The sequence below is a fragment of the Ictalurus furcatus genome, chromosome 5, assembly GCF_023375685.1.
Source record: "Ictalurus furcatus strain D&B chromosome 5, Billie_1.0, whole genome shotgun sequence".
Classification (NCBI taxonomy): domain Eukaryota; kingdom Metazoa; phylum Chordata; class Actinopteri; order Siluriformes; family Ictaluridae; genus Ictalurus; species Ictalurus furcatus.
The window spans coordinates 4987716-4999832 of NC_071259.1; the positions used below are offsets into that span (position 1 = coordinate 4987716).

The window sequence follows — 12117 nt, forward strand, 5'->3', positions numbered from 1 at the left end:
GCACTCTTCAACACGTTTAGATTGAAGTATTTGTGATGGGTTTTGTAATTCTGATGCCAATGTGTTGTTTGGTACTGTATTTTTGTTCCTCCTGAGAGAAATGAGTGCTGTGCTGATATCATAGAGGGACACTGCTAGCGCAGTGACAAAGGCATTTAATAGGAGAAAAACTAAACAAAAGGGATGACGGTACAGTTTCACTGATGGCTTTTAAAAACAAAAGAGCAAGAGCTTCTTTTCCTACACAGTTTCCAGCAAGGTTCGATTTTGTATTAATGAGAAATCTAGTATAGAAGTAATGATGGTGCAAACATTGGACTAAAATTTGCTGAATGCAATGCAGCTCTATGACAGTTGTGCTGAGTTATGGAAGAGACTCAGCTTGGCTACTTTGTCGGTGGTATTAGTATGAAAGTGGAGCAGAGGACACAGATGAGAAGGTGAGCGAGCTGGACAGACTAAAGCGCCGCTGCAGCGCTCTCCTTAGTTGGAGATGAAGCAAGAGCTAAATCCCACTGGCACCACTTTCAGCAGGTAGTCGAACGGAATTGTGGGTAACATAGAGCACCAGTGTAGTCTGTGAGTAATATCATGGAATGTCAAACATTACAGCCAAATTTACATTTACACACATCATAAATATATCAAATAACCACATGAAAAAAGTTAACTTGGTTTCCATAAAATAAGAACTTTAGATTACAAAGATAAACATAACAAGGACGTGGAATATAACCCAGAACTAAGTCTGATGCAACCCCACAAAACAAAACCAACTTTTAAACTGGTTACAACACACACACACACACACACACACACACACACACACACACACACACACACACACACAAACTGTGTGTGTCTTTCTGGTTGAATGTTAAGTCCACTAAACGTACTGAAACTCAAAACCTGTGAACAAAACCTGTCCATTTTGTTTCGTGTCAGGATAAATTCTAGTCAATTATGTCCTGCAGGTCAGAGCTCAGAATGGAGGACAGAACAGGAAGAGAAACAGTGCGAGTGCTTTTCTCAAAACGGCGAACATCTTTTGCTTTATGTTGTTTAACAGACCCGTTAAGGTGCTCCTTAAAACTCCAGTGCCTCAGTACTCAGGTGGACGAAGTTTCATAAAAGGGCTCTTCTTTAATCTCTCTGTCCTAAAGCGTCTGAAAACGGGGACCAGGTGTGATGATGATGTCACTGTAGGGGGCACTCTGCTGCAAGCCTATGGCCTGCTGTTTCTTCAGCACCAGCAGACAGAAGAACGTGACCGCTGTGTTGGATCGACTGCGATTCTCACACATTTCACGAAGGCTGAATGTGGCATCAGGGCTGCTGTTCTGCTTCTGTTATGACACATATAACATTAACACAGATGTTGATCCTCACATTATTAATACAGATGTTGATCCTCACATTATTAATACAGATGGTAATACACAGAAGCATATACAAATACGCACCGACACATGTGGGGAACCAAGTGCGCTAAAAACTTATCCAGTAAGGATACTGTTTCAATATATGATCAAAACTATATTCTGAATAGTAAACAATACGTGGCATTTCTGCCCTCAAGCTTTACCAGGTCTGTGGAGCTTTTGAATGGCTGCAACATGCTTAAAGGAAAACTCCACTCTGAAAAGCATTATACATGTTTAGATTTAAATATTTGTTGCTAATTTGTTGGTTGGTGCTGTATTGTCTTGAGACATTAGAGGTTGTGCAATGCTTCTTTTTTCACTCATCAATTTCCAGTGACATTCAGGGTTGCATTAACGAGAACCACAACAAAGAATTAGTAGGGTTGTTGGTGCAAATGCTGGACTCAATGTTCCAGAATGCAATGTGGCTATACACCGGAGTTGCACCGAGCTACGGCAGAGACTCGGCTTGGCTGGCTCGTGATCTCCGAGATGACGAACATGATGGCGTCGATGCTGGAACCTAATAAGTTTCAGCAGAATGTACAGATGAGAAGGTGAGAGAGCTGGACCAAAGTGAAAACAGTTAACCAACATGTTGATGAAAGAAACTACTAATAACGTCGACTCAGAAGGCTTTCCTTTAAGGCTAACCAGCTTCTTACAATGAGGGGTGTGTAGCTCTTCTTCCAAGAGCACGTGATATGATACTTGATCAACGAGATACAACATAATTCAGTTTGAGGAGTGAGATGCCACACCTTTACTGAAACTAGCAGACAGACGCCTTGCCTCCTTAACGTATCCGTTTAGAGAAATGTTGTACAGGACTACATGCCTTGAATTTTGCTTGTTACACTAAGTTTGTTTCTGTTTCATTTCACTAGAAAAGATGGCCATAGATGCCCTTTTTCCTAGTACTAAGCCCAGAAATGCTTAAAGAGAGAGAGAGGAAGAGTAAGAAACAGTGCAAAAGGAAAGTCCTTTCAGAACATTAATAAATAACTACACTGATAAAAAAAAAAAAAAGGAATCAGACTTAAAAAATTTCCCTAATTGATAAAATGATTTCCCTACTTGATGCAAATGTAAGTAACTTGTTCATATCAATCCCAAGAATCTCAAGAATAATTGTCACTGAATCCTCAGTTCTGTCCATTTTAACTGTCTGGCACTTAAACAGTAGCACAGCCAGTGTGTGTGTGTGTGTGCGCTCTTAGAAGTAAAAGGCCTCTAACATGTCTATTTAGGTCACTTTCATTTCCCTCCTTCTCTTAATCCTAAATTGCATATCCCTAAACTTTTTCCCTTGGCAGCTCAGTGAGTCTCGCCTGCATCAGAGAAACGATCCCTGTGGACGGAGTTTGTATTATCTTACTCTGATGGCCTGGAGGAGATTCTGTGCTCGACTAGTCATTCTCTTCTCCTCACTGTTCTGGCTGTCCAAGAAAGAGTGCTGGAATGAAAAATGAAGAAATGGTACAATTGGTTAGCGAAATATAACATGGTGTTTCAAAGAAGAGTGCGCATGTGTGTGTGTGAGGGAGAGAGAGGGAGAAAAAAGGGGACCTGAGTGTTCTCCCCTGGACACAATTAACAAACTCGAGTTCTTGTTCACATCAGCATCAACGAGTGTCCAAGTGTGTGAGGATGTTTTGCACTACCTTCGTCTGTGTGTGCATCAGTGGTGTTTCACTGTCTGTTTCAGATGGATGAACCAGCATCGACTCCTCAGAGAGTGGCTCTGGATGCGACACCTCCAGCCTGCTTTCCTGTAGGAAAGGGAGAACAGGAAGGTGAGATCACAGACGAGGAAGAGGAGGAGGAATATAATCAGTGGGGGGAACTGCGTATGACAGCACAGCATGTTACAGGGCGAAAGATAAGTCTCATTTTCAAACAGATTATGATTAAGGCTTTCGGAAGTTTTCATCAAGAAGCCAAAAATCTACATAAGACCCCATTTATATACATTTTTGGGCATACTTTATTTATTTATTTTTTAATAAAACTGGATCATCATGGATCAATTTGTTTATTAAACTCAAAACAAAGAAAAAGTAGGTGATTAAAAACAAGGATTAAAAACGTGTCATTTTTATTTATTTAGCACTGTAGATACGTAAAGCACTATCTAAATTAAACGACATTAAGTTATACCCTATGCAGTGAGCATGAAGCCATTTGGCCTCACTGCACATGAAATGAGATGAATATGTCAGATTTTTACATGGACGACAGGCTAACTCCCAAAAAAACCTGCCAGTAGGTGGACTCTTAATTGCCCCTACGGTAGGTGTGCATGGTGCCTTCCGATGGACTGGTGTCAGATCCACTTTGTATTCCTGCCTTACACCTAGTGTTCCCAGGATGGGAACTCAAATCCCTGGACCCGGATAAAAAAAAACTTACTGAAGTTGAATGAATGAATATACAATATGTAAGCATATACAAAAATCTAAACAAATCGTAAACATTAATGAGAAAATGATGATACTGCCCCCTGGTGGTTAAGAAATTTTTTTTTTCCACCATCTGTTATTTGTAACGTTAGCTCGGCTTTTGTGTCTTTTTGGCAGTATAAAATAATAGGCTCGTTACTATTTGAGTGAATTCAACGCTACATTAAAATCCAATTTAAATGGTATTTGACAACAAAACTTGTACCACACACAATTTATAACAACACGTTTGGAGAGACTGCAAAGTTTGAGTGTGTGCACTTTTCTAACAATGGATTCTGGAGGCTCTGCATGTATGAAAGATGGTTCGATAAAGCTGGATTCCTCTGCTGCTCTGCTTTGTTCCACAGTCTCTTGCAGTAAGCTCATCTCCTCCATCATATGCACAGCAGTGCTCTCACTCTCAGCTACACAGCAAGAGAAAAGCACCTTTATTAGCAAGGCTGCTGTAATGACCTTGTGTGTGTGGGGGGCAGGGGGGTGTAATATAGGTGTGCGCATTACCCTCTCTCGCCTGCTCCCTCGTCTCCTTGGGGTCACTATCATCTCCAGCTTTTCTGTTTGGCCCCTTTTCCCCAGGTAACACATCTCTAGGGAAGAGCTTTGTGAGAGAGGGAAGGACAATTAAACATGGTGCATTGCTTCAGTGCAGAACTGACAGAGTAATTACCCAGAATCCACCAGTTTGACAGAATAATTATAGCCAAGAGCCTTTTCTTGCACTCTCACTGGGATGATGGATAAACCAGACCAAACATATAGACATGAATGGCTGTACATCTTGCTGTGTCAGTGTGATATGGCTTCAGGGGTTTCACATTAAATACAGACTTCACACAAACTCTGAATATCTTCCTTAAGGCATCCTTTTACATAAACATGTCATATGTCTATAATATTTGCTTGTAATTCAGCATCCTTGGGTTTATTATTTATAAATGCTAAAAGGCGAACGGAGCTGTATTGCTAAATATCAATTTCAACCCACAGGGAAATACACTGCCCTCTGCCGAACTGTGATTTCCGGCCCTGGGCTGCTGAGTGCGTTCTTGCATGTAGTCATTATGGAGAACACAGAATAAAATGTGGGAGGCCAGACATGTGGGCAGACACTGATTAGTGCTCGGACTGCATTACAATGACCACCTGTCGCCAACATGACACAACCAAACCAGGGGGGTGTACAAGCAGCTGTGGGGGAAATGCAAATCCGTAAATATTTTCTGATGAAATCTCCAGAAATCCATAAAGCTTGAGTGTGTGTGTTGTGTATGTATATACATATATACACATACATACATATACATACATACATTTTATATATATATATATATATATATATATATATATATATATATATATATATATATATATATATGTGTGTATATATATATATATATATATATATATATATGAAAATAAATAAAAACATACATACATACACACACACACACACACACACATAGGGGTGTGTGTGTGTGTGTGTGTGTGTGTGTGTGTACATAGGTGTGTGCTACCTTCTGCAAATCATTCTCCATGACAGGAGTGCAGAAATGTGAAAAGAGATAATCCACGCCCCCATTTTCCTTCCAGTCCATGAGCTGCCGTGTGGGTGGAGCTAGGTCAAGTGGGGTCAGCAGGTCAGAATAGTCTGCTAGCTGGGTTTTGATGGTTTCATTAGAAAGCTCCTTAGACTGATCTATCACCAGCTTCCTTTTCCTGCTCCCTTTCCTCCTCTCTGAAGAGACTGAGAATAATAATCAAGATGACAAGGTGACTGAATAACTGGGACTGAATAAAGCAGGGGTGGGCAATCTTATCCGGAAAGGGCGGGTGTGGGTGCAGGTTTTCATTCCAACCAAGCAGGAGCCACACCTGATTCCACCTGTTTAATCAGTCGATCTTGGCTTTCAATAGATTCAGGTGTGGCTTCTGCTTGGTTGGAATGAAAACCTGCACCCACACCGGCCCTTTCCGGATAAGATTGGACACCCCTGGAATAAAGGATCAAGATGTCTTTGCTATGGACTGAAGAATAGCCAATGTGTTTCCTCCAGGGCTTTTCTTAACCGGAATGCCATATGCTGGAGTTGACATTGCAAAACATAGTTTCCTTAATATATTTTTATTCCTAAATATTTCATATTTGTTATTCATTTTAATGCAATGCCGGCATGCATCCAGTGTGTGTCAGTGCATCCACAAAGGCTGCTGAACCACAACTTCATCAAAATTTCCAAAATTATATTGTAGGCTATTTTGCACAAATGGCTCAGAGTCAGGATTCACATCACAGGCTAATCAACTTTACAGCTAATTCATATTAATAATATTCTAAAGGCTTTGTGTACACATATGATGCTGCAGATCAAGGGGGCTGAACACCCAAGACATCTTAACTATAAACCTGATTTCTCTATATACTACTATTTGTGATTGTTACATCCTTGGATTAGAGACCTACATGTAACAGCCACAGGTTCAAGAGCAAAGCCTTCCTCTGTATTCTCCAGCAGTGTGGTCTCATTCAGTGTGGGAGTATCTGGCAAGGCCTCTGAAGTAGCTGTGGAAGGTTCTGGAGCGGTAGAAACACAAAAGTGAAATCACATTGTGAGCCAAATGGCATTCTTCTTTTAAACTTGAGCCATTTAACCCCTATTTTGTTATCCCTTGTCTTCATATTTTCAAGAATTGGACTAAGAACAATTTGTGATCCATTTCTGCTATGCAAATGGACCAAGGCTGGAGTAGGGACCATTACTAATGAAATCATTCTTCATTAGTTTAATGCACATAGTTACCACATTGGGGCACACGATAACACTGTTTACAGTGAACACAAGGAGATTTGTTAAGTTCTCCTACACAGTTGGTGTAAATTAATAAAAGGTAAATTTAAAACTTAAATTGATGTGGGGAGCTTAAAAAGGGACTTGAGACAAAATGAAAAATGTGAGCAAAACAATAAAAACAATACCCAGAAGCCAAATTACCTGTAGGATTAATAGCAGTTGGTGGGGGTGTTGCAGGGACCTCAGTTAATGATTCACCATAGGAATCAGTCAGAAATACATTCTCATTAGCATTTGCTATGAAATCTGCAGACACATGAAACATTGTCTTGTGACTCCCAGAACACCACAGATCAAGAAGTACATTTGGATTTAAGAAATTGAGGCAGAATATAAAATTGCACGTTTTTACTACAGTTCATTTTGTCTTTTATTCATTTAAAAGAATTTCTCTACATATTCCAAGAGTCTAATAACTACATCAAATCTGTGAGAGTACACATGTAGATGCATACTAGTGCTTGCACATACTGTACATATATGTATACAGTCCAGCTTAGAATATATACAGTACATACATATATTTATACATAAGTTAGACATACTGCTATAAACAATTTTGACATGAGAAGTGATGTGGAAAGAAGTTCACTACCAACAAGATCAAAAGCCATGCCCTCATCACCAAACCCATCACCATTTGCACCAAGACTTTGGAAACTTGTGTCAAACAGTCCCTGATGAGATTGGGTTTCATCTCCTGTTAAAAAAGAAGAAGAAGAAGAAGAAGAAGAAGAAGAAGTAAAACCAGAAAAACAGATAAGGGGTTTAAAAAAAAAAGGGGGTGAGAACATTGCATTGATGGAGAAAACCTACCACAACTAGTCTACGGAGAACTTGTGCTGTTGTCATGGCCACGCACTAGACGCTTTTTTAAATTTATTTTTATTGCTTTTTTATTACATTGTATGTTCAGACAATTTCACACTTTTGGGTTTTTGCTTCCATTTTTTTTTTTGCTTTTTCTTCACTTCCACTTTCAAAGTGACATTTCATACTTGTACAGCCAATGGTAATCACGAACATTTATGGAGGAACGAGTACAACTAAATTACATGAATTTAAGTATCTGTTTTTGCAAGCCCTACTTGTGCGAGACACGTACCCGCCAAAGTGGCTTTAACATGGCACTGCCGACAATTCACCCACATTTGGAGGGCGCTAATTTCATACAGTGGTGCCAATGCATGCAGTTACTATTGGAATTTTCCATTCATTTAGGCTCTGGTGAGACTTATAAATGCTTACCCAAGTCATCCATGGTGAGAAAACTGTTTCCAAAGTTTTCCTTCATAGTGATTTCCTCTGTGCGGCTCTGGTTCAGTGAGAAGTGATCTACCACATCGATAGTGCTGGACGAGAAACACAACCACATCAAAATCACTTCATTGTAACAGTGAGCAGAATGGTAAATATAAAATTAAAGACAAGAAATCTCGATGAGCTGGATGGAAAACATTGTACTTGAGATCAGGCAGCTGTGACTCAAAGTCATTGAAATCTTCAGGCAGTGTAATGGCTTTAACCATGGCCTCCATCCCTTCCTCAGGCAGGTCCAACTGTCCTGTTATGACAAAGCAAACACATGACAATGATTTAACGTTCATCCTTAGTTGTGTTGGACCCCTGCTTCCAAGCTTTTCTGTGACAATACTAGAGATAACACTAGGGAGGAAACATATACAGTGCTGTGAAAAAGTATTTGGCCCCTTCTTGATTTCTTCTGTTTTTGTGTACATCTCATACTATATAGTTTTAGATCGTCAAACAAAATACAACATAAAACAAAGGCAACCTGAGTAACCGGAGTTGCCTTTGTTTTATCTTAGATTTTGTTTTAATTTCTGAAACAATTTAATATGAGATATATACAAAAACAGAAGAAATCAGGATGGGGCAAATTCTTTTTCACATTACTGTATACCTATTTGACATGACATGCCTAATCAACCATGAGGAATGTGGATTAAGAAATATCAACAACAAAAAACACTTTCCAGCTTTGATATGATTAAATCGAGAAATATTTAGTATCGAGCAGTATTTAGTCTGTTTGACTCTGGAGTGTTTACAGGGTTTGGGGTCGCTTCCAAACCAACATTTCTGAACATGATTCAACCCAACTGCAGGAATTAACCAATGAATGAAAGGCTTTGATATGTACATCTCACACACCCCATTGTTCATAATGAGTCTTTATTTGTCACATATACATTACAGCACAGTTAAATTAATTTTTCTTTGCAAATCCCACCCAGCATGTTAGGAGGTTGGGGTTAGAGCGCAGGGTCAGCCATGCTACGGCACCCGTGGTTTATTCCCCCAAGTTTATCAAATCTGTACGACGTGAAACTGAATTGGACCATACCAACCAAAATGACCAATTTCCCACTGATTTAAACTAGATGAATGGATAACCTGGTGAGAAAGTGATCTGAGAGGTGTATTCCAACAAGTCATTTATTCCCACTAACCACATTAACCACCAAGCAGCCACTTGGCTCATCCACTGTAATAATTCCTTCAGCATCCGGTTACCAACACAAGCCCTACCCCTTTCTAATGATTTTTTTCATTTTTATTCTGGTACTTCCAGATCAGACTGAGTGAAAATGCCTCCGGTGCATACTTTTATCATCTACGCCATCATGTCCACTACTCATATGTAATCATACAGAAAGGCATACATATGATACTGAAAAGCAAATCAGTTAGTTTTAGAATCGGGGGAAAACAATAACATCACAATTAGGAGTCATGAGCTGCGTCATATCTGTTCAAAAAGTGTCACCTGATAGACCTCTTTGAGGGTGATGACTATATGATACTGATTCAGGTGGTTTGTCTGCTGGTTAAACAATATGCTTGGACTTTTTATGGAACAATCAGAAGCAAAATGCACGATCTGTGATCACCTGGTCGGAAAGCCACTTTGATTTTAACCACAGCATCATTACAGTCTGCAAGGAGATACTTGGCTTTCTTAGAGTAGATCCGCACAACACCCAAGAGCAGGTGACCTGAAGTCCGCAGCCCAATCTTTATCTGGCATTAAAACATAGACACACACACACACACACAAAGACAAGTTATGACTTCAGTGCATTTTTAACACTGACGCAACATTACAATCCTGACTTAAAATGCATACAAGGAACATATAGAGTACCTGAGGAGAAATAATATCCTCTACCGTCGCCTCCAGGTTACATTCAAACACATGGGCTTTGGTTATCTTCTTTTCCCAATGGGCTGCAAGCCAGATCCTGGCCAGGGGTCCACGTTTAGAGGTGAAGAGTTGTGTGAAGAAGACCATCTTCAGTACTTTGAGAAAACTGTCAGCGTTCTCAGTTTCAGCTTCTCTCAAATCCAGATACAGAGCCAATAAGACACCTGCTAACAAGAAGGTAGATGGAGGACACTAGTTAGCTCTCTGCTAAACAAATGTTCACTGAATGACGTCTTGGTCATTTGAAGTGTTAGTTTTAACTACGAAATCCACTCACTTGAGAATCAATTAGATATAAAACGATGTTCTGAAAATGTAAATAATCATACTAATTCGTGTACTTATTCAAATGTCAATGAATCCAAGCGCGCGCGACACTTGAAGCTAGCTTGACTAGTATGGTAAAAAAAAAAAAGAGAGAGAGAGAAAAAGTGTTTTTGGTTAGTTAGCTTACTAATTCTTGTATTTAAATGATATTAAAATTGATACGTGGGATTATAACTAAATATCTGTCACACTGCAGGTGGTTTACTTCACTAGTTAACGGCGTCTTACCTTTGAATTTTGTGTGTATATAATCCTAAACGTGAAGTTTATTGACAGGTCGACTGACATTAAAGCTAACGCTGAAATGAAAAAAGCTCGCGCATCCCGCCAATTTTGATCGTTCATGTTCACGAGCTCTGGAACTGAAATGAATGCTATTATTAAAATTGTTATCGACTACTATGGGGGCGGGGAACTTATCTTAATTTAACGTTTCTTTCTTTCTGTTAGCTCTTTATTATAACACAACGGTCCTGCTAGAATTTAACAGCGAAAATTACAACTTGACAAAGTAGTTAGTATTTGTGAGGCATTGGTTTTTGTCAGGAACTTCTATACTGTGAATAAACAGCGACACACTCAGGAACTGGTATGTACTGCAACTCGGAGAAGCAGGGGGAGTGTCAAGCAGGCAGACACGCTGTCAATCACTCCGTCTATCTGCCAAGCATTTAGGGTTGGTGTTAAGGATAGCCAATCAGATAACAGATAGTGACTGGCCAAACAAAACGTGATGTAGCCTGTTTTGCTATCATATTATACATCGGTATTAATAAACCGTAAAATAGGCATTATATAATACTCCAGCAAACAGCAAATTAATAGAATCGTTGAATTAATTACTTCATTAATTTATCAAAAATGTAAACATTTGAATTATATAGTATTATATCAAACACAAGTTAAAAGTTATTTGTTTGGTTATTTATTATTTAAAAATGCATATATTCTAGCAGTCAGAATCCTAAAGATCTATCAAAATGTAAAAATATAAAAATAAATAAATAAACTTATATTATATATATATATATATAATATATTACTCCATCCATCTTCTATATCGCTTATCCTACTGGTTCGAACCTGGAGCCTGTCCAAGGGAGCATCTGGCACAAGGTGGGGTACTGTTTGTGATTGTTACATCCTTCGAATAGAGACCTATGTGTAACAGCCACAGGTTCAAGCGCAAAGCCTTCCTCTTCATTCTCCAGTAGTGTGGTCTCATTCAGTGTGGGACTATCTGGCAAGGCCTTTGAAGTAGCTGTGGAAGGTTCTGGAGCTGGAGAAGAACAAAAGTGAAATCACATTGTGAGCCAAATGGCATTCTTCTTTTAATCTTTGGCCATTTAACCCATATTTGTCATCCTTTGACTTCATATTTTCAAGAATTGGACTAAGAACAATTTGTGATCCATTTCTGCTATGCAAATGGACCAAGGCTGGAGTAGGCACCATTACTAATGAAATCATTCTTCATTAGTGTAATGTACATAGTTACCACATTGGGGCGCACAACAACACTGTTTACAGAGAACCACACAACCGAGAAGATTTGTTAAGGTCTCATACACAATTGATGTTAATTAATAAAAGGTAAATCCATCTTCTATACCGCTTATCGTTCAGGGTCGTGGGGAACCTGGAGCTTATCCCAGGGAGCATTGTGCACATGGAGGGGTACACCCTGGATGGGGTGCCAACCCATCGCAGGGCACAATCACATACACATTCACACACCCATTCATACACTATGGATGTGCCAATCAACCTACCATGCATGTCTTTGGACTGGGGGAGGAAACTGGAGTACCCGGAGGAAACCA

General features: G+C 39.5%; 1 protein-coding gene across 1 annotated transcript; it reads right to left on the bottom strand.

Annotated features, from left to right (window-relative positions):
- Positions 1 to 41: 41 nt before the first annotated feature.
- rad21l1 (RAD21 cohesin complex component like 1) lies at positions 42 to 11921 on the bottom strand. The gene is made up of 14 exons (XM_053624355.1): positions 11378 to 11921; positions 9908 to 10131; positions 9654 to 9783; positions 8203 to 8302; positions 7987 to 8090; positions 7334 to 7438; positions 6880 to 6984; positions 6351 to 6461; positions 5404 to 5633; positions 4391 to 4487; positions 4157 to 4293; positions 3089 to 3196; positions 2803 to 2880; positions 42 to 1346 (listed from the first exon to the last, which is right to left on the bottom strand). Exons 1-14 carry the CDS (start codon positions 11517 to 11519, stop codon positions 1158 to 1160), a joined length of 1860 nt encoding a protein of 619 aa, XP_053480330.1. The 5' UTR covers positions 11520 to 11921; the 3' UTR covers positions 42 to 1157.
- Positions 11922 to 12117: the final 196 nt, after the last annotated feature.

Bases quoted from the DNA above. Each gene is read 5' to 3' on its own strand.
- rad21l1 (XM_053624355.1), bottom strand. From the start codon at position 11,519: ATGAGACCACACTACTGGAGAATGAAGAGGAAGGCTTTGCGCTTGAAC. The intron at 10,132-11,377 runs GTTCGAACCAGT...TCTTGTTAGCAG, and splicing joins CTCCCTTGGACAGGCTCCAG to GTGTCTTATTGGCTCTGTAT. The intron at 4,488-5,403 runs GTAGCACACACC...TCTCTCACAAAG, and splicing joins TGGAGAATGATTTGCAGAAG to CTCTTCCCTAGAGATGTGTT.